This window comes from Mytilus californianus, unplaced genomic scaffold, assembly GCF_021869535.1.
Source record: "Mytilus californianus isolate M0D057914Y unplaced genomic scaffold, xbMytCali1.0.p SCAF_2, whole genome shotgun sequence".
Classification (NCBI taxonomy): Eukaryota; Metazoa; Mollusca; class Bivalvia; order Mytilida; family Mytilidae; genus Mytilus; species Mytilus californianus.
In genome coordinates this window covers 79925101-79949594 of record NW_026262668.1, presented here as the reverse complement: position 1 = coordinate 79949594, position 24494 = coordinate 79925101, and the positions used below count along the sequence as shown (strand labels likewise).

The 24494-nt window shown below is 31.7% G+C and overlaps 2 protein-coding genes across 2 annotated transcripts in view; both read right to left on the bottom strand.

The window, feature by feature from the left end:
- LOC127728339 (calcium channel flower-like) overlaps positions 1-24494 on the bottom strand; it is a 172782-nt gene that overhangs the window by 121865 nt on the left and 26423 nt on the right. The window lies entirely within an intron of this gene.
- On the bottom strand, positions 2540-20155 carry LOC127727688 (uncharacterized). The gene is made up of 7 exons (XM_052234802.1): positions 19668-20155; positions 14108-14157; positions 13369-13812; positions 5614-5680; positions 4883-5041; positions 3338-3471; positions 2540-2712 (listed from the first exon to the last, which is right to left on the bottom strand). The coding sequence occupies exons 1-7, from the start codon at positions 19906-19908 to the stop codon at positions 2635-2637; spliced, it is 1173 nt and encodes a 390-aa protein (XP_052090762.1). The 5' UTR covers positions 19909-20155; the 3' UTR covers positions 2540-2634.

Below are 24494 nucleotides of genomic sequence, written 5' to 3'. Positions count from 1 at the left end.
AAATATAACTCACGAAAACTTATTCCAAAACAATACCGTATGTGTTAATTTATATGTGTACATCAATGCAATATTTACACATATTTAGAAAAGATCTTTTATTACATCTTTCTTTTATATTTTTCCCCAACTTGGCATTTTACACTCAATATATTTAACACATGAAGTATAAGGAAAATGTAGATCTTTGTTTGAAGCATCGTATTCAGTATCAGCATGATATGAGTAAAAAATTATACTTGTCTAAAATTTAAACATCGTAAGGTGTTACTTCATTGAATAAATGTGAAGGAATTTCAAAATTTGCCGTTTTTAAAGATAGCACACTCTTTTGTTCACGTCCCAAGTCAGGAGTCGGAGCCTGTAATTCAGTGGTTGTCGTTGGTTCATGCCTGTCAAATGTTTTTCATAAATTGTATTGTTATAAATTATGCCGTTAGTTTTCATGTAAGAATTGTTTTACATTTTTTCATGTCGGGGCCTTCTTGTTTAGCTGACTATACGGTATAATGGGTTTTCTCATTGTTTGGCTGATTCCTGCTACTAACGTGTTTCGAATAACTGCATAGTATCTATTCATTTTTGCACATAAACTAAAGCCTATAATTGCTAATAAAACATAAAAAAAATATTCAGAATACTGAATGCTTTTTTTATGCCAATTTAACAATTCGTATCAATAAATTAATTGTAGACTTATTTATCTATATACCACCGTAGACTTTTTCGTTGTTTAATTCATTTTTTTTCAAACAAGTAAAAAAACCAAGACAAGCACTAAGTTCAACACTTAGTATATATCAGTGTCCCTCCCAATCTAAAAGAGTTGAGGACATTTGTTTGAAATATTTATAAAACCAAATAGCAAATATTTTTGTTTGTACTTTTCAATGATTATTTGTTCATGTTGATTTTGTTTTCTGATTGTATGTTATCTTATCAATACGAAGCATTTAAAAGGTTCATTCTAAAATTTGATAGCCGCGCTATTTTGCCTTCAACTCAATTACGACATAAAATGACGTCAAATAATATTTGACGTAATGATGACGTTTTATGAAAAAGATGGATAAAAAGAAAACAACAACAAAAATAACAACCACATAATGAATAAAATATATAAAATGTATTCAATAAATGAAGGAAAGGTTTTTTTTAGAAATATTAAAAAGTGAAAAAATAATCGATTTTTTTTCCACAAAGGACATATATGTCCTTCCCGCAGTAAGCCAGGGGAAGACATATATGTCCCTGCCGCAGTAAGAGGGTTAAGTGGATTGATGATCGGACGTATACTATTACTAACAATCTTCATTTAGTTTTGTTTGGATGGCAAACAATGAGGCATCGATGGCACATATTTCCCATGAAATACCTACGTGATATCACTTTTATCACAAGAACGCCGCGTCGGTTTGCAAATATATATATACTTTTTAATCATTTGTTTTTCTTATTCCTAGAATAGATAATTAAAACGGGGAATGGGTAAAAGAGACAACAACCCGACCAAAGAGCAGAAAACAACACAAGGCCACCAGTGGGTATTCAACGAAGCGAGAAAATCTCGCACCCGGAGGCGGGCTTCAGCTTGCCCCTAAATAGTTCAGCGAAATGGACGCCACACTCAACTCCAAAACATACAAATGAACCAAAATTATAAAAAAAAAAAACACAAAACTAACAAAGACTATATAGCTTTCTGATATGACTTGGGACAGGCGCAACAATGCGGCGGGGTTAAACATGTTTTGTGAGATCTCTACCCTCCCCTACACCTCTAGCCAATGTGGAATAAACAAACACACAGCAGAATGCACAGGACAACTAGTTCAAAAGAAGTCCGAGTCCAATGTTAGAATAGGTAACAGAAGGAACTAAGCAAAATGATAATGATAAACACAAATTAACAAAGGACTACTAGCTGTTATTCACATGCTAGCTCCAGACTTCAATTAAACTAATTGAAATATTATGTCTTCATCATATGAAAATCAACCACAATCCCTCTCGTTATGGGTTTAGTATCATGCCATCATAAATTATACGAGAAGAACATAACCGTATCATGCCAACAACTGGTTTTAGAATGAATGTGTTTATTTCCTATGCAAAGACCCTATGAGTGAATCAATATAAATTCTAAAAACTGTAATCTTTAATGACTTGACAACAGTATTATATAACCATATCCCTTGTGAAGAAGTCTATTTAAAGGTTTGCCTTAAATTAGGTAGCTTTAAGGTGAATGACGACATTTTAAAATGATAAAATTTAGTAACAGTTGTGACAAGTCCTGTCTATAAATTTATATTAAATTATTTTATAAAACGTTGACACCAAGATTTCAACAGTGGAGAAATACTGATAAAGTATATGTTCATGTCATTAATTTCTAAAGTATCGATGCCTTTTTAATCCAATGAATAATTACCATTCAGATAACAAATATTAAATTGTTGAATTTTAAATGTATACATGTGAATTAATTTAAGTCTTTTTTCAAGAAAATAAATGAAAAAATCTACTACTAGTGCATGCGATGTTTATAACAACAGATTTTGAAAAAAAAGTTATGTGTGTCATTGTTGGTGGATATTTTTATTATATCAGCTGTTTACGTAGTGTCGTATTTCATTTCAACCATACTTCAACACCATAATGATCCGACAATGGGCCTCCATTCACGAGTTTGTCATCATCAAATATTCTCTACAACGACAAGAAATCAAATATATAAATAAGGTGCTTTGTTTCGATTTTATCAACAAACACCATGGAATCGGGATCACTTAGTGGTGTGCGAATCATCACCCTATAAATTTTGAAAAAAATATTTTCCTATGAAAAAAAAAGATATTGATTAATCAGAGCCAATAAAAATGTCCTGACATAGAATATAATTAAGAATTTAAAAGGACTTCCATACGTCATACACGTCATCGTTAAAAGCTAGAATTTAGAAAGGCAAAACACCCCCTTAAATCAAGCTACCTGCAGCGACTCTTTTCACAAAAAAATCTTACGATTAAAACTTATCGTAAGTTATACTGAAATGTGTATGACTTACGAGTAATTTTACTCTTAAGATTTTTTGTGAAAAGAGCCGCTGAACTATAGATTACGTCAGAAAATAAATCACAATTAAAGGAGACCCGCATACATGAATTAGCCTTTTAGCAACCAAACACAAATGACCCGGCCACTATTATTAAATTCTGCCAGTTGAAATCGTACTTCCACAAAAGTTATCTCTGTGTGATAAAATAAAAGTTTTGCGCGAACTCCTTCCTTTTGATTATTCATTGAACATTGATGTCCCCGAACCTGTACACACCCTTGAATTAATTGCTGTATATCCTTTGTGCATGACATGATCAATGATAGCACTGGTACCAGCAAACGATGGTTTTCCTGTTATCTCCACATATGGCGATTGCATACCAGATCCTATTAATTTGTTGTACGATCCTGTAAAAAAGAATCGCGAAAAATTACCAACATAAAATTGTGATACCAAAATCAGCATGAAATGCTTTTAGACTTAAACCATGCTTACATTTGTTCTGCCTCACTCATGCCCTCTTATGCATAACTCATCTATCTTTAATCACAGACGCTTGTGGAAGGACCCCCTTTTTCTAAATTTTTGTTTTTGTGCTTAAATTATTGTTTTTAGCAGATATTCTGTTATATTCGACTTATTTTAACTTATTTGATGTGTCATGCTCTTTTCCATACGATATTACATTAACAGTAGTTTTTTTTTTAATTTTGACCCTCTATAATAATATACATTAATAGAGCGTCAAAATTAATAAACTACTGTTATCGTAATATCGTATGGAAAAGAGCAAGAACACATTAAATAAGTGAAATCAAGTTAAAATATTACAGAATATTTACTGAAAAAAGTTTAACTTATCAAATATTAAAATTAAAACACCAAAAATATATATAAACTTTGTCTTTGATTCCAGATTTCAGAATTATATAAATTTCTATTATAAGACCATTTATATCGAAGAATTTAAATGTTTTCCTGAATTTTAAAATATACTTTGTCAGAAGACAGGAATATATGATACCCATAGTATTATCGAGCCAGAAAAAGAACATACAATTTATTAGCAAGTATACTAACTCATGTATCACGTAAACATACTTTGACGATTTTCGTCTCTATTTAGGTAGGATTATGGTAACAAGTGGAGCTTCGTCAGATTTCCGTATCTTTTGCACAGTGGTCCAATTTGATTATTTACATCGAAATTATGAAGTAAGAAGGGGGTCTATATCGACGGATATGTAAGACAACTCATTAAAGGAGATTTTGCCCTTAAATGAAGATTTTTAGAATTTTTTTTGCCTATTATCTCGAAACCTATAACGGATAAAGAGAAACTATAAAAAGCAAAAATGATCAATAAAACAAGATCTACAAATAAGTCAGAATTACCAGTCGAGTCTTTATAGGAGTTATTGTCTTTTATATGAGGATTTTTTCCATTATTTTGCATTTTTGGCGAAAACTATAATAGTATAGATAAAGACAAATTGTCAAAAGATAAAATGCTGACTACGACGAGATCTACAAATAAGTCTGCAAAGTCGAAATTGTCAGTTGAATTAGGAGTTATTGGACTTAAATGACTGTGTTTACGAAAAAAAAATTATCATAAAAGCTTGCTCCTAGTGATACTCTCCTCTTGGTGAAAACTTTTTTAATAGTCTGGTGTTTATAACTCCGGTACCATTTAAAATGATTCTATTGTATAACTTTACAATAATCTATACTTGTATATGATATTATTTTCACCTTAACACACAAAGCTAATAAAAGACATTTGTTTAATTCACTATATATAGTGATCAGATGTACCTTCAAAGTGGGCTGCTATGTTTTTATTAGGAATAGCTGGTCCATTGTTCAGGTCCCCCATAACTATGAATCTTGCTTTACTTTTGTTAAAGTCTATGATATATTGTACTTCAGATGCGTTTTCTTCAGCCCAACTAGAAAATGTACCTTTGGTTATCGCTGAAATAAAGGTAATTTTATGTGAATTCAGTTTATGTTTTTTCTTACACATTTGAAATGAAGAAAGAATTGATTTAATTTATCAAATACATTTATTTATTCTTTTTGTTGTATTCTAGTGTCAACACATTTGAACCTCCTAACGTATTCTAAAACATGTGATATATCGAATCTTTAAGTTTCTATTTCTGTCAAATAAAATCGTATAGAATAGAAGAATAGAATAGAATAGAATAGAATAGAACATTTTTCCAAATTACATGGCCCACTAAGAGCATATACAGCAGATACAATGAATAATTGAGTCAACAATAAGACATTACAATAAGACATTATATATAAAATAATACATGTATCACCATAAGCCTCATTCAGAATCAGAGCCAAAAAAGAATTAAAAAAAACCACAATAAAACACATTGATATTAATTACCAGTTTCAAGACTTTTTCCCCTTAAGTCAAAGGAACTACCAATAAAATTATCTATGTCTTTCTTCCATAATAATAATGTTTTCTTGTGTTAATAACCTACAAATTTGGAAGATTTATTTAAATTAAAATAACAACTTACGTTCAAAATAAGGTGTAGATTGATCATGTGTCAGATGTGTACATATAACTGAGCCAATGGAATCAATCTTAAATGGAAATGTTGACATTATTCAGAACAGATTTTTCAGTAAATAAGTAAGTTAAGTCATTTCATTGAAAAAAAGACCAACTAGACTATCTTATACAGCATGGTAATATAACAAAATAACAATGACCAGTTGCAGAAACACTATAGTGAACAACAAAATTGTAAAACACGGTTGACGTTGATAGTAACTCCTTTGATAAATATTCTTCATTGCAATAATTTAATCAAAGTACTGAAGTACTGAATATCGGATGACCGCAAGTTCTTGTGGATTGTCAAAAGCACTTGTCACAGAAAAAAATCACATCTCTATACCTGAAACTGAGGTTAATGTTCAGAGATATTTTTTTTTCTGAGACAAGTTCGTGCGTGGATGATGAATAAATGACAGGAAATTCAACCTCACCGTAATAACTATTATATAGTAGTGATACAAATCAGTATACACTGGTTTGTTGTTATATATTATATTAATATAACAGTTACATGTATATAAAATTTTTATCCATTTGTATATCAGTCTATTCTACTATTCTAATAAGAGTGCAGTGCAAGTGCATGGTGGACACTCTTCTGTAAAATTTCGATTTTTCTAAAAGATTGGATATGAGTAGGCATTCATATTTTCCCGCAAAAACAATCTTCCATGCAGAGTTACCGGTCCTTGCCGGGATTGTCGCAAAATGTTCCTGGGATATTCTTCCGCATGCTTTACCATATCAATGATTTTTTACTTACGACAAAACATTTTCATATTTATTTATTAATTTATGTTCTAAACAAAAATATTGTTATCAGTATTCATTGAAGAGATGTATTTATAACAAACGATAAGGAATGTTATTTTGCACACTCGTTAATATCCGCGTATTTCTCATGTTTATAGATCGGTTACAAACCTAAAACGAAAGTTACGTAATGGAAATCTAGGCGATAGCAATACATCGGAATGCCCTCACGTTTTACAACCACAATAACTAAGATTCGTATATTAAGAAAGAATTTCATGAAAATATAGTTAAGTAAACCTTAACAAATTGAATTAATGTTATGCATTAGCGATGATCATATGGCCCACTAGAAATTAATTATTTCGGTGAAGTGGGACTAGGTGTGCAAGGTGCCCCTCACCTCATGTTCGATTTTTTTCTGATTCGTATAGGCATCGTGGCAGAGGCGTTAGATTCTGATCTTAATTGACTATGATTTCCAGTTTTCCTGCCGAAGGTCGGTAGTTCTATCCGGGCATTCAACTTGAGTGTCTACAGAGTGCGAAACAAAATAGAAACGGAAACAACTAAAATACAAAACGAAACGAAAAGAAACAAGAGTGCACATGCTGAAATGTCTCGCCTGCTGTACTGACCATGATTGGTTTAATGTTGAAAGTTTGAAAAAATAAAGGTTTTACTGCAAGTATCCCATAAGCTTAACATTATCAATGGTTGATGACAATAAGGTCAAGGTCAAACCCTGGCAGACATACATGTACACCTTCAAATCATTCCATACACCAAATATACAGTATGTATAGTTGACCTTTTGCTTATAGTATCAAAGAAACAAACCAAACTGTGAAAACTTAACATTGACCAATGAACCAGGAAAATGAGGTCACGGTCAGATGATACATGAGAGCCAGACACATGTACATTAATTGCCTAATGTTTGCTGATGATTTAGTATTATCATCATCCAGCGAGGCAGGTTACAAAATTGTGTTACCAAATTATCCAGCTTTACCAAAGACTGGAATATGGTTATTAATTATGATAAAACTAAAATAATTGTGTTTAACAAAGCAGGTAGATTAAAAAATATAAAAAATACTTATTGTAACAGCCTTATAGAATGTGTTCAAAAAGGGCTAACATTTAGTGCATCAGGTACATTTTCACATGCCAAAGAGGATTTAAGTAAAAAGGGCATGAAAGCATTATTTAAGCTGAAGACAGCGAAAAACCAAATATTACTACTATTTCATGATTTATTTATTCACACAGTGAGGCCAATACTTTTCTATGGATCAGAAATTTGGGGGTACACGTCCTCCAAAATATTAAAACTGACCCTGAAAACTTTATTTTAAAAGAAATTGACACCGTCTCAGTTGAAATAGTACATACTAAATTCTGTAAATTTGCACTTGGTGTTAAAAATAAATCATCCAACTGGGCCAGTACAGGTGAACTAGGAAGTTATCCAATCATTATGTATGTTTTTCTTAATATGGTTAAACGTTGGTGTTATCTAAAAAAAATATTTCAGATAAAAATGGTATATTATATCAAGCTTTTTCAAGAGTCTATTACAATGGATTCAGAAAATAAAGAATCCTGGCTAAGTAATATAAGAACACTTTTGTCTGATCTAAAACTTGATTATTTATTCCATATGCCTAGTTCATCTAATTATATTATTATAAAAGTAAAAAGTTCTCTAAAAACTGTATTTAACCTGAGACTACTATAACACTGTGTTATAGTAGTCTCAGATTTAACCAAATTTGGTTAAAAAGACTTTTTAATGATAATACTAGACATTCCAAAGTTGGGAACAAGTTAAGAACATATCGTAAATTTAAAAACATTTTCAAATTAGAAAAATATTTAAGTTGTGGTAATGAAAATGAAAGAAGGTTATTAACTAAATTTAGAGTGAGCTCACATAACCTAAACATTGAGAAGGGAAGATGTTGTAACTTGAATATTAGTGAAAGAAAATGTAACATATGTAAAAATTCTTTTGAAGATGAAATCCATTTTTTAAATTCAATGCCCCGGCAGTAGTACTACAGGCAAACAGTACGCAAACCATATTTTGATCAATTAAAAAATAATAAGAAGAATTTTAGTAAACTTTCTGATGAAAACAAATTAATTTGGCTTTTAAGCAATGAAGATGTAGACATCATTTATATAATTCATAAACTTTTAAAACAACTGTCCAAACAAAGAAATGCAATAATGAATAATTGACTTAAGAGCTGTTCCCCTTTATTATTATTTTTTTTTTATTGTATGAAATTTTTGTGTTCCAAGTGGAATCCATTTTGCTGGTTTTTTATTCACCAGTTGTGTATATGTTGTGTACAAATTGTAATGTTGTACAAATTATAATTTGTACAGTATTTTTGTACAAGTTATCAGTATTTTGTGAATATCTTTAATAATTAGATAAAATAAGCACAGAGTCTTTGGTTAAGCTTATCACTGTTTTATTTCCACAACTACATGCTACAGTCTTGCACATAGTACTGGCACAAAGTTTATACAAAAACACTAAAATGTATTTTGTGGACATATAATTTGGTATTAGTAAAACAATAAAAATATAATCTAAACCAATCAGGTGTCCTTATTTGTAGTTTTATGACATAGAGGACAGTGCCTAATGTTAGGTTGAAGTATATAAACTTGTGAGTAAAACATCGAACTGGATAATTATTGAAGATAAACTTGTATCACCTGGTGAAAGAAGGTGTGTGTCAAAATACTGATAACTTGTACAAAAACCCTGTACACTGAATTATAATTTGTACGAAATTACAACTTGTACACAACATATATTGTATGCAGTTCTTTTCTTTAATAAATGTATATATGTTCAATGTTTTAATCTACTCAATCATTCAAATCATGTTAAGTATTGTATGTTTTGTCTTGTAGTTAATTAAACTGTTAGACAGTAATTATTCTGCCCTAATAAGGGCACTGTGATTAGTCAATAAAATTATTTGTATTTGTATCTGTACACCTTACAATCATTCCATGCACCAAATAAAGTTGACCTATTGCTTATAATATACAAAAAAACAATCTTAACCAGGAAAACTAAATATTGACCAATGAACCATGAAAATGAGGTAAAGGTCAGATGAACTCTTCCAGACAGACATGTAAACCCTACAGTCTTACACCAGATATAGTTGACCTATTACTTACAGTATCTGAGAAGAGGTCCAAACTAAAGAAACTTAACATTGACCAATGAACCATGAAGATGAGGTCAAGGACAAATGATACCTGGCAGATAGACACGAACACCTTACAATCATTCCATACACCAATTATAGTTAACCTATTGCTTATAGTATTTGACCAACACATAAAAACTTAATGTGACCAATGCACTATGAAAATGGATCAAGGTCAGATGATACATGACAGAATGACATGTACCCATTACAATCATTCCATACAACACATATAGTTCACCTACTGCTTATAGTATCTGAGATACGGACCTAATCACGTAACTTTAACTTTGATCACTGATCCATGAAATCAGGTCGAGGTCAGGTGAACCCTGTCAGGGGAACATGTAGATATTGCATCAAAAAAAAGTTATACTATTACTCATGATAAGTGAAAAAACTATAAAATTTTTGAAGCAGTCGCTGAACCATGAAAATCATGTCAAGGACCATGGACGGACGGAAACTTCGTAACATTAGGTATCTACATACGAGGTATGAAGCATCCATGTCTTCCACCTTCTGAAATATAAAGCTTTATACAAATAGTTTACACCGCTGTCGGAAATTTACTTGCAACCCGGCAACATTTTCACAGGCACTTGTCTCTGAAAAAAATTCGTATATAACTTAATATAACGCCGAGATATATATATGAGAGGGGAAAGATACCAAATGGACAATTATAATTAACCATTTACTGCGAGTCTTATATTTCCAATCGGCTGTGGGTAGACGAAATAATTAAGGTTGACATACTTAGGGAGGCCTGTTACAAATAATTCCGACAACAAAGGTAGGCGTGTTATACACCATTGTGTAGATAAATCAATTTAGATTTACGGCATAACAAGTTTTAGTGGGGTTGACAACCGAGAAATCGAAATATAACGGAAGTTCGCGACCGGGTGACATTTTTCAAAAATGCGAGTTAAGTACCTTGTGTTATATTAAGGTTTATAGAAAAAAAAATTCAGAGACAAGTGCCTGTGTTCTATCTGTCTAGAATGCGACAAAAATAAACTTTATGACCGCTTGTCATTGTTGAAGGCCGTACCATGACATATAGTTGCTTATACGTCCACGTCATTTGGTATCTGATGGATAGTTGTCTCATTGGTAATCATACAACATCTCCTAATTTTTTCTATTTATGACTGTTAATTCCGTCGTTGTTGTTTTGCATTTGGTATACATCTCATATGTTAATGTTTTTTCCAACAAAAAGTATTAAATCAAAGCAGTTGGAAGGGGCTTGACTCATCAGATGGCATGAAGCACAAAAAAAAACAAGAAAAAAAGTCGAAGACACACAAGTACTGATCTTAAAATATTTGCCGTTCCTGAAAACTAGTTCAAAGCCAATTACAACTAATGAATAAATCATGCTTCCCAGAATAAGATATCAATCAGTGCACATCCAACGGAACAACGTCACGAAGAGTCTGAAATAGCACGACTTGTGTAATGCTATAATATAAGTATCGACAGGATGTAGAATTTTTATTTTATATTGAAAAGGTAGTATTCATGACCATAAATGAGAAAACAAATCAGTTTTCTTTATTTTGACAGATAATTAGACTTGATATTAGAGCACGTGTTCATGATTACAACAAATGTACACTGCAGCGCTTGGTTTTTAGGAAGTCAAAAACTTTGTCAAATGTGAATTGATTTTTCCAAAATTTGCAGAAGCATCTAATTTGTTTCAAATGCCAAATCTTAAACATTTTCCATCATGATTTCATCAAACAAACGAGCCTAATTTGTGTGCATCAATTTGTATGATATGGTCAACTGGCTGTAGTTTTATATTATGCTGTCGTCTTAGTGTTCCATACAACCATTCCGAATTTTATTAGCTTATCTGGCAAAAAGGGCCATCTGAGTCATCACTAACCGACCGTTCGTCCGTCTGTCCGTCCATCTGTCAGACCGTGTGGGGCAAATTTTACACATTTTAATCTCTGGAAACTAGGGCCAATATTGCAAGAATTCATGATTGTTCATAAATGATCCTTGAAAAACAGTTTTCATTTATTTCCAATTTTAGGAAACACATTGTCACTCACGACAGATTCAGTTTTATGTTGTAACTTGCCGATTTTCCGAGTTTTCATCTTCAATCAAATTGTGTTTATTGACGTTGACATGGAACACTTAGGTACATTCAACTCTTTTAAAGTGAAATAAAAGAGCGAATATATTTTATTTCGTTTCGTTTCGTTTTGTTTCTTTTCATCTCTTTTTGTTTCGATTCGCTTTCTCCTCCGCCAATAAAAACTGACCGCCACAAAATAGCCAAGAGCGCTTAAAGTGGCAATGAAAACCATCAATCATAGGCATAATTATCCTGTAGGTACTTTCGTGTTCCCTTCTTAATAATTCTGGAACCGCAACTCATATGTGAGGTAACATGACTTGGTGACGATCTAAAACCCTATATACACGGTTACAAATTTGGGATATTATTTTTAAATTTGAGCCTATATAAATACATGAAAGCATTTTTTTTGGATAATACGCCAGTGGATGCGTTGGATATACCAGTATGTGATGGTTCTTCCTAAATTTTGTGATTACTAGTATTGTGTCGATTTAAAAAAAATGATTACTGAACATAGTTTTAACATCGTATCATATTCGATTGATGTGAAAAGCTTCTTTTAAGAAAATGAAAACGGGCAATAAATACAAAGTGGTTCGACCCGGATAGGATCAATGGAAACTGGAAAATTTGGACCAGTCGAAAAAGAGGACTGTTGAATAGGGACACCAATTTGGCCTTAATTGCAATGAACATTCCAAACCTCCTATAAGAGTTGATGCAAGGGTTGTTAACGTGCAGGAAACACTCAATTCCAACCACACTCAATTCCAACCTAACGTGGCTGTCTCTTTATGCTTCCGATAAGCAACCAAATGGATAGCCCTCTCATCACTGGTCTAACTGTCGAACTGGGAATTGTTCAGATAGATCAAATCATGCCAGAATAACCTGCGTACGTATGAATCAATGAAAAATACAGGTAATGTCATCGAAGATAGCCAGGTGTATTTGTTCCTTTCAATATTGTCTTTTGATGAAATGTATTGTGAATTGGTTAGAGAAGTTAAACATAAAAATTATGAAAATGAAACGAAGGTTGTTAATTATAAATGTTTATACATTAAGATGCATAGGGCAAGACAAAAAAACATGCATGGTATCCTTCCATAAAAAAGGCGCAAACAAAGCATAAATGCTTTGAATAAAAAGTATAGTGGGCATTCATTAAAATGATGGTATTTTTCTGATTTAAAAGGTAACGAGTATGAAATACAAAAGTATTACATTTTGTTCATTTAAAAATATATCACTTGTACATAAGAACCCATTTTTATAGCGTTGTGTATGTTCTGCATAATTTTAACCAATCGTGAAACTCTGTATGAACATGATTTTTATATATTTTTTAACATACTATAACTCTCCTACAACTTCTTCAAAACCATAGAGTACACGTAAAAAGTAAATTTACCTGTTTCATCTATTCAATCAAGTTATCTTACCTTATGTTCGAATTATTAATCTACCGGGTTTATGTTTTCGCCACTCTGCACCCGGAGACCTCATTCGAGTTAAAGTAAGTACAGCGCACTTTTGTCTACAGTATATCGATAATTTGTTTCAAAATTAATGTATTAGATATGTTAATGATACTCACATCGGCAGAAATCAGCGATCTCGAAAATATTTGTTTTTTATTTGGTAGGAAAGGTTGATGTATTGTGTTTCGCATTGGTTTCTTACTCAGCAAAATAAGACCTTGAGGATTGAAAAAAGTTGTAGAAAACCGGAAACACCCTCTAAATATTCTCCCGAAACTTGGAAATGCATGACCTAGGCAAGATATACATTCCTGGCTTAAAGTTGGAAAGACATTGCATTTCTGGTCTGCACAGTTAACTATATCCTCTAATTGACCTCTTATATTGCATCTTATAACAATGCATACTATTCTAACATAACTCGGCAGTCCATAGCATGGTGGTTGTACAATAGTATATTTATCAATCTGTCCATCCTGCCCGTGTAGTTTACTATAAGAGTGTGGGTATACAGTCTTTAATTCATTCACAATCTTTTCTACGTCACTCCCAAGCAAAACCTATTTTATATAAAAAGAAGTACAAGGGTTTATTATTCTTAAAAACGATATTTTTCAGCTTTTCATACCGTTAAAAAAATTATATGGGGTTCCGCGGAACCCTGTGTCTCGCCTACGATTGCTGCTGTCAGTGTAAACGTGTAATGTCTCTGATGTAATGTTGACTTAAAAGTGAGTCCATTTGTCAGTAAAATACAAAATTTAAAAACAACTTCAAACTTTTTCTTTAGATGCTATTTCTTGGTCTTGAAGATTAGCTTCTGTTCAAGTTTCATAACAATCCATGAAGGTTTACAAATTTATCATGTAAAAACAATTTAATCTCAGACTGTCTGTAATTGTTAACTGTAAAAAACGAGGTCCATCTATCAAAAATATACTAATCAAAGTACTGAAGAACTGAACATCGGATGGCCGCAAGTTCTGGGACATGGTCTCAGAAAAATAATCATATCCCTATACCTGAAAGTTAGGTTAAGGTACATAGATATATTTTTTTCTGAGACAAGTTCCTATGTGGGTCACCGTAATAATTATTATATTGTAGAGATATAATCATTTGTTATCAGTATAATCTGGTTTGTTGCGTGAACCCTCAGGCATATATATTAATTGATGCTGTACCTTTTGAAATACCGGATATGCCTATTGTCTTTTCGGAATACATCTGTTCTTTTCAGTGGCCAGCTGCGTAATAGGTAATTAATGGACCAAATGACTATGTATAAGCGTCTTACAGTTGAGATAAGAGATAGAGATAAGTGTTAATCGAGACTGATTGATATTTTACATCAGTAGTTAATTGAATTATAGTCGCATATGTTAAGTTTTCGGAAATACAAGCTGTGTAATTTATATAAATATTGGGCATTAGATTTTTAAGCGAAAAAATTACTGTCAATGGTTAGGCGTTTTTTTAAGATTTCAAAACTGAGCCATTTTTGCGAAATTAAAAAAAGAGTTAAGTCCGTTTATGAAGTCATTAAAGAGTTTTTAAAAATTTTTAATTAAAAATAAAAAAAAATTGAATTATTATAATCATATTATTTAATTGGTAAAATATTGGAACAACATATCTTTTATCGTTATCATAATACAAATTGAAATAAAAAGACAATATATTAAAGAAAAACAAAGTGAACCTTAAAGAATCGTTGAGATGTGTAAAATGCAGATATGAGATGCTACAACGAAATATTTCATTTTTAATAAACATTTAACTAATTAAATATTTTTAGCGGTATGATGATGATTCTGAAAGAATAATTAAATTTTAGGACTTGATGTCTGAGATGACGGATAATAGAAAAGTTGATTATGCATAAATTATGCAATAGCAGGAGTGAAATACTAATACAGGGTCAGAGATAAAATAAAGATTGTCTTTTATAGGGACTGAGTGATGATAGATACAGTCAGAGATAATATAATGAATTTCTATTTATATTAATTAAGGCTCTACATTTGTATCAAAATATAAATAAGGGAAAAAAGGCAATAATTAAAATAAAAGACAACGCATTGAAATCAGGCAGTTAGTTTTCTCGTATGAATTGTTTTACATTTATCATTTCGGGGCATTTTGTAGCTTAAAATGCGGTATTGGTTTTGTTCATTGTGAAAGGCCGTAAGGTGACAATAGCTGTTAAAGGGAATATTCGCGATTTTTTATTTATAGTTTAAATATGTTCATTATAACATAAAATGCACAATCACAAAGATTAATCGCAATATGTGCAGTAATAAACATCATACCACATCTTCCTTTTTTCATGATACTTAATCTTATTTTAAAATACTAGTCAACCCTGGAAATTATGACGAAATTTAATGGCACCTTATAGTTGTGTTAAATGCAGAAATTCTATGTCATATCGAAACAGCTCATAAATGAATATGCGTTTGAGTCCTTAAAATAATTCTATAGATATGAAACGATTTACAGACATTGAGTGATATTCTTTGGAGTTAATTGAGGTGACGACTCTCTATTCATTTAAAACTTATACATAAATTAGACCGTTAGTTTTCTCGTTTGAATTGTTTTACATTTGTCATTTCGGGACCTTTTTATAGCTGACTATGCGGTATGGGCTTTGCTCATTTTTGAAAGCCGTACCGTGACCTATAGTTGTTAATTTCTGTGTCATTTGGTCTCTTGTGGAGAGTTGTCTCATTGGCAATCATACCACATCTTCTTATTTTTATATGAAGTAAAAAAAAATAAGGTCTGAACTATTTTCAAACTGGCTACAAAAACTAATAATCATGATTCATTTCATTAAACTACTGTTTTCACAGTTACATTTCGACTTCAGCCAGGAAGCTACCTCTGTTCCAAAAATAGCACATCAGAAAGGAATTAACATACAGTGGTTGCTTCTTATTTATCATGTTGTAATGTTATCTCTCGGAAGCGACTGAGGGATGGGAGAGAGAGAAATTATTTCTTTAACAAGAAAATTATGCCCAACATAGAACATCAGTTTAAGAATCCATGTCAGTTTATCTACATCTTATATAAAAAAGAAATGAGGTGAAATCATGCATCTTTATAAAACAATTATCTGCTGAGATTATCTGATCTTTCATTCCAAACATGCATTTAGGTTCACGATTGCATTTCTTTCTTTAAAGAAAGCAACTTGTTGTTATATATTGTATTAATATCTGTATAACAGCAGGAACATATACGTATTGATTTAACTGTTCCCAGATAACAGTTATATATATAGCAGATCATCTCTCGAGATATTCTTCCGTATACGTTAACACAAATTTTCGGTATTCATGATTTGTTACTGATATATATATTTCTCACGACAAAACATTTTCATGTCATTTATCTATGTTCTTAACAAATAATTTCATGAGTATTCATTGAAGAAATGAATTTATAACAAGCGATAAGGAATGCTATTTTGCACTCGATAATATCCGCGTATTTATACGAAATACGTTCGGTTATCAGTCAAAAGCGCAAGGAAATTTCTGCAGCAACATAACACCGGTATGACCTCTCAAGGTCACATCTGATGTAAAAATGAAAAGAAAATATTTTCAAAAGTTTGCTTCAGACATTATCTCTTAATCATTAAAAGGCTTCTTCCAAAGTTTTATAAAACTATATGAAGGTTTGACAAAGTAATTGATGGGGCGCATTAAGTTTGCGCGCTTTTGGGGATTAATTTTTTTTACGTTTGGCAAATTGCGCACATTACATTTGCGCGCATTTATTTTACAGGTAAACTCAGGTAAAAATAACGGTGATACAAATAAAAATAATATGAAAATAAAATGACTATAATTTGTTAATTTTCATAATAAATATGACTATACATTATTAATTTTGAAAATATTTGTTAATTCAAATTGTATATGATTCATATTGAATTATAAAACAAAGTATTGAGTGATTATGATAACTTCCGTTATAGCTTAAGGCATACATGTAACTTCATTGCGAATATTTCAGAGTGAATAGTGATCAACGAATAGTGATCGTTTTTACATCGCGATGACCTTGGGGTCATTCAGATGTATTGCTATCGCCTAGATTTCCATTATGTAAATTAGTTTTGGGTTTGTAACCGATCTATAAACATGATAAATATGCGCACATAAACGAATGCAAAATAACATTCCTTATCGTTTGATATAAATACATCTCTTCAATGAATACTGATAAAAATATTTTTGTTTACAACATAAATTAATAATATGAAAATGTTTTGTAGTTAGATATATATATATAAGTAAAAAATCATTGATAATATCGATGCAGACGTACCGAAAAATTGTGTTAAAGCATGCGGAAGAATATCTCAGAGAACTTTTTGCGAGGACCGGTAACTCTGTAATTGTTTTTGCGGGAAAATATGAATGCCTACTCGTATCCAATCTTAGAAAAATCGAATTTTTACAGAAAAGTGTCCACCATGTATACTGAGTTGTATCACTACAATATAATAGTTATTACGGTGAAGTTGAATTTCCTGTCATTTATTCATCATCCACGCACGAACTTGTCTCAGAAAAAAATATATCTCTGTACATTAACCTCAGTTTCAGGTAAAGAGATATGTTGTTTTTTTTTGAGACAAGTGCTTTTGACCATCCTCAAGAACTTGTGGTCATCCGATGTTCAGTACTTCAGTACTTTGATTAAATTAGTAAATAACAGATTATTTGATGGAGCAATTCAGAAAATACCAGGATGGAGAAGTTAACGGACTTTCATTTCTCAAAGCAATTGGCTTCAAATTTTCGGCACGTACCGACATGCAAATTCATGTACTATCAGTACTTTTACTTTTTAGATTAGTTATGTTTTAACATTTCAACATTTTTATCTGTATATATTTCTAGGATTTAGTGCTTGTGCATAATATAACGGACTTATCCTGCTCGAAATCCCACTTCCACCTCATCGTTGGTGAGCAGGGGACTTAGACTAACGGAACGAGTAATTGTACTAAGTCTTGTAAATAATTGAATAAATTAATAAATAAATAAGTATTATTACCTGTATTTACCTGCGTTCAATAAGAAAACTTTGGTCGTAAAAACCTAGTATGGTCACATTTTTGTGAAATTGAGGTCAAAGGTCAAACCTTGAATATGGGAACAGTATATCAATATATATGTTCCTGCTTGAATATACCATAAATTCAAACATGAGACAAACAGATGGACATTTCAGTAATATGCTACAAAAACAATCACAATTATAAGTTGCAAAGGATGTCAAAAAATGGCGCTAATTTTGAACCTTCTGATTGTTTTTCCATTTATGACATGTATAGAGTATAGTAAATGTAGATGTAACCTTGACCTTTTCACATCGATTAGCTATTACTTTGCGTATCATTTTTTCTGAACAACATATATAACCAAATTATTTTCTAATTTGTAATACACTAGTTTCTCAATATATTTCAATTATTTTTCTACCTTTCTAAAAACCAAAATGTTGGCACTAAGACCGTGTATCCATTCTGCATCCAAAAGGATGTGTCTTTTGAATCCGTATTGAAAAAAAGAGGCACGAGAGAAATTTTTAGTTTCTTGTTTTTTAACACAACTATTTGGATTTTATCCATTTAAATTGACGTGCAATATCCCTATTGAGCTACGTCAGATAGAAATCGAGTTTATGCAAGTGCACGTATACGTACTGACATGTATAGGACTTTGATTGATTTCGGAACATTCTATTACGAAATAAAAAGATGAATTTTGGTCTGTTTTGTTGAGTTCTTATATCAACTCAATTTTCAAACAGTTGCAGCCTTTGGATAGATATATTTTTTAACAAGAAATAAGTTAACAGATATATTGATATTCATTTGCATAAGGTCGCATTTTTGTCACTCAAATATAAAGATACTGCTTTCGAATTATATCTTTTCTTGTTCTCAAAGAAAAATGCGTAAATTTCCCACTAAAATACTGCCGACTATAAGTTTAATAATTATGTTCGAGAATGGTATTTATTATATGGTTTCAGCATTCCGAGGACCCTTGATGAAATGTGCATCGAAAATGTTTACGAAGAGAGCATGAAATTGAACAAAACATTAAGGGTAGCCCGTAAACATGCCAAATTAAAAAATGTGACCAAAGAAATTTTTATGACCAGACGAAAATAAAAAAAGAGATATTAATCTATCATTTTAAACAATTTCTAGCTGTGTGTTATTTCGGAATCGGTACATTAACCTCGTTAATTAAGCGTCTTTTTCGAGGACAGTTGCAGTACTATATATATTGTACACATTACACAGACACAATTATTATACAATACCAGAGACATATGAAACAATTATATGTCTCTGACAATACTAATCATCCACATAAAACATGTTTAAAATACAATACCTCTTGCAAACAGACAACATCAGCATCTATCTTGGAAAGTTGTTTCGAAAGGACATCTCTGCGCTGGTCAATAAATGGTAATTGCTGAATAAGTGCAGTATTGAATGTTATGAATTTGTGGACGGTATCAAAACTGACTACTCTTAAAATGATATCCATGCTTTGAATCACTAATATTATTCTAGTCATTTCTAGGAACATTCTTGTTATTTTCATGAAAAAAATGAAATATTTGTCCGAATTGATTCAGCTCGACGTTATCATATAATCAAGAAATTCCAAATGCTGTTTACTTTAAATTTAAAAAAAACCGGACGTGTCAAAGTTTTAAAATGATTCCTGAGGTCGATTTTCGGTTATTTTCGACTTTCTTATATGTACTTCATTCGTCGATAGTAATCTGGTTTTTGGTTACAACTATTACATGTATTCGTACACAAATTAGACATACTTATGTTCAAATGTAGCTAAAAGGCACATATTTGCATATAACTTCCAAATGTGCACGTACGTCAATATATTTTATACAAAAAAAGATTTATTTTCAGTGAATCTCAAACCGTTTTAACGATTTGCAATGTGCTGCCTTATTTCTCAGCTAATATGAAATGGCCGAAACTCTTGACATGCAATACTAAAGGTTTGTCAGGTTTGCACAGGTTTATAGGAATTATAATCTTATTCAAGGAAAACATAGTACAATGTAGAATATGTGTGTATCATTACAGAATACTAGAATATTGATACTTCCTCAGTTGTTAATACTTTAGCCATTATGTCTAGCATGTATGTGCTATCTCGTAACACGTCCAAGAAGTATAATATCCTATATGTGTTCCCCTTTAGGACAGGAAGAACGGATATTTTCAAAGAAGTAGAATTTGCAGGGCTTTTATGTATTACAGTGCAGATTTAGTATTTAGTTCACCACTCTAGTATCATTTGTGCATGATCTGATTTAAATGTGCGAGATATTTTTTTGAGAAAAATCTTTTTGTATGTTTATGTTAAATTGTGCTCCACTTTGACAGCCATCTTGGAATTCTTGGAAGATTTGAAGCAGCATTACTTATTTAAGAATTGCATGCTACCTATTTTGTAATTTGATTAAGGTGTAAAAGTGTTGACCGAATAAAATGAGCACATCTTAAAACTTAAAGAATAAAATAATCACATCATCCCGAATGGCTTACAGGTGAAATTAAAGACCACGAATATATTTCACAAAAGAGAGGGGGCTGGATAAATTTCAGATTTTGGAGAAACAAATGCAAGCCAATTTTATAGAAAAATTAAATATTTCCCAAAAAAGAAAGAAGAAAACAAAGAACTCAGAGAAATATAGAAAGTTTTAAAAAATGTAAATCCTAAACAACAAAATCATTTCCCATCTACTATGGCATTTGAAAAAATGAAATATTAAATGTATAATATTCCAGAAATGATAAATAAACTTAAAACTTTTTTTCTCACAAATTGGGAATATGTCAACTAATTTTAACAATTATGGATAATAGTTTTGAAAAACTTAACAAGTATGTGCAATCAAAAAAAGTCCCTAGCCATGTTGAATTTGAACATATCTATTTTTTTCATTCAACTGACAAATCTAGCGCAACAAAAAAAAAATAAGAAAAAAGTATGAAGGAGACGATATTTTAAATATGTATAAAAATAATTTAAATACAATATGAAAAAACCACAGTTATGTCAATATGTCAAAAAAATATCTGCTACAATAACTATAAATGTATGTTTGATAATCTAAAGTAAAGGAAATAGTTCTTTCAATGAATTGCTAAAATCAAGCACATACAAGAATCTGGATACATGAACACGATATATTATCCACAAACTAGAGATGCCATTGATTAAAGACGAGAAGACAATGTTGCACTTCTCACAGTACACACTTTTCCAGTCGGGTTATTTTCTGGATATCATTTCCTCAAATGGAACGGTACTTTTCTCTACATTGGTTGATCCTCTAAAATTGTTATCCAGTGAACTGGTTATTTTTCAAAATCAGAGTTGTTTTATCATGTTTAATTTTCTAGTCTTGACTTCATTAATATTATTGAAATATCATACACACAATTGATCAGGCAAATTCAGTATGAATATGATCCAACATATTTTCATTTCAGCACCTCTTTTCAAAAGAATGTCAAATACTGATATCTGCTAATTTTGTTTTTGTCTGATGGTTTCTAATCTCGCTTATCTTTGTAGGTCGATTTATTCTGGCATTAATTTCGTTCAGATCAGTACCTTCTCTCTTCATTCCGAGAAACTGTGGGTTTGTCTTCTCTTTTTCCAAGACAACCGTTTGGTCGCTTGTGTTATTAATACGTTTACTTGCTACTGTTGGCTGTCGCAAGCGATTAATCATCGAATCTATTTCATGGCGGGAAAGATTACGGAAAGCTGGTGCTCTTGGAATCAAACATCCATAGTTTTCGTCATATTCGGAATACTTCAATACACCCAGTTTTAAATCATGGCTATCTTCTTTTTGACGTAGTTGATCTATTGTTGGATAAACTGACGAATGTCTCATATTGAGGCTTTGGGGAAATCCGCTGTAAATATGTTTTATATCCCTTTTTAAAATTTTGTTGAACGACGTTTGAAATTCACCCATGACGAAAGACAAAAACACTTTTTTTTTAACCGAGAATGTCCGTTTGGTTATTACAAGTATATCTTATCGTGTATCCAAATCAAATATTTAAAATCGCTTTAATATACATACATGTGATTTAATTAATTTGCTGTTGCACACAATAGAAGTATTGGATTTGGAAGGTTCAATCACCAAAGGCCAGTTATAAAACGTCTGGGTAACAAGAGATCAACGATTAAATTATTTAAAAGGAAAATGTAATTCATTATTCTAAATCGCAGCTGAAAATTTATTAACATTTAACAAAGAAATTTAATTCTTTTAATGACAGGAGTATAAAAGATTTAATTTCACGCTGTATATAGTTTACATAAATTGACCCGTCTTAAAGTAATTAACGATCAAAATATCGATTACAAAATAGTGTTATATATATATTTTATATGTGTGAACCACAACACATTGCAGTTTAAATCACGAATTATATGTTCCAATAATGTTGTTAGTTACAAAATCACCGTTCAAGATACAAAGTCAAATGGAAGGATACCTTTTGTTTTGTTTTGTGGAAGTTGTTTTCGTTATAGTAAAACACGGGCATAATCTAGGCGAAACAAAAATTTGGACGTTTAGAGTACCCTATTGATACTGTTTCTAATGATCCTAACTGTCTGCTGTGAAGTCTTTCTCTTGTCTAGATCAATGTTTACTCTTACATGGTCTTAACTTAACACTTTTTTTATATAGTCTCAGTCTTAACAGAACATTTTGGTAAACGTCTGACTGACTGACGACGATGGCGATGATGATGATGATGATGATGATGATGACGACGACGACGAGACGGTATACACAACGCTCTGAAATTTATTCCTTCGCTCAGCTATGTAAAAACTATAAATAACTGTTTTCCCAGTTGCGAAATCGAACTCTGCTGCATTTCGGTTTCAGGACAAAATCTAGGGCTATTCAGTCAAACTATCTATCTCAACATATACCCCCACGACACTTACCAAGGAGGACATCCTGGATAATCATAGGTCTGTTCTATGTTCCGTTGGAATCTCAACCAATGATGAAGAACTGGATCTTTCATCACTGTATTGGATACTCAAACTAATTAAGTGTCCTTACAAACAACGTTATAATTGCTGGGTCTTCGAAGTGCTCCAAGAAACCTCTTTCTAAATAATTAACATCAATTTCATAAACAATCAAAGCCGGGCTTCAAAGTTATTGTGAAACTACCTATATTCTGCAGTTGGCGTGAATCAGATGTGGATACTAAAAACATCCAAAGATCTTTTAGAGTACATCCAATCTAAGTCTCTCATCTTGCAAAAGTATTAAAACATTTGACTTTTCTACACTTTACACAAGTAGAATCATGTGCAAAACAGTGTAGCCGAGACCATTGATTGGCGCGCTAAAATATCCCATTGACTGGGTCAGATTAGGTGAACGTTCGTCTGTAACGCCCACAACTCACGACGTATTTATTATAAACATTTAAACTGTGGGGTTGCCAAAGGGTCTCAGTATATATACGAACTACAGTGCACAGTATATTATATACATATTTTATTTGCGATCATAAAATGTACGAAGTCGTCCATTACTATGTAAATTGGGTCGATTAAAAAAAAAGCTGAATATGTTTCTGTTGCCAAGGGTTTTTCACAAGTATAGTAGTTAGCAGAAAAGATCATCAAACTATACATTTTATACTGAACTGCGGCCAGGCTTAGCGAAAGGTCGTGCAACATAATCAGTCAAACAAACTTTATTAGATTAACTCGTTAAGGAACGATCGTTTTCATTGGTCAATTCAAACCTTCGACCTCACACCTGCGAAAATAGAACCCACGTACTATAAAGCTGAATGGACTGATCAGTATTCACGTAGCCGGTCAAGGTTGTTAAAAACTTCCATCGTCGTATTCACGTACATGATTGTGTTCTTGATTATCCCATGGCAATTCTAGCTTTTATACATGTGCATGTAAAATTTTAAACTTTAATCTTAACAGTCACGTCGAAATATTTAATTCAACTGTCTCCTCTCAATTGGTTCTGGATTAAGGGAGCTACCATTTTATTTTGATTGGGGGTGGGGGACTTTGATGAAACATTTTGTCCTGCATTTTTTTTAGTTGTTATCTCTGTCCTGTCTTTC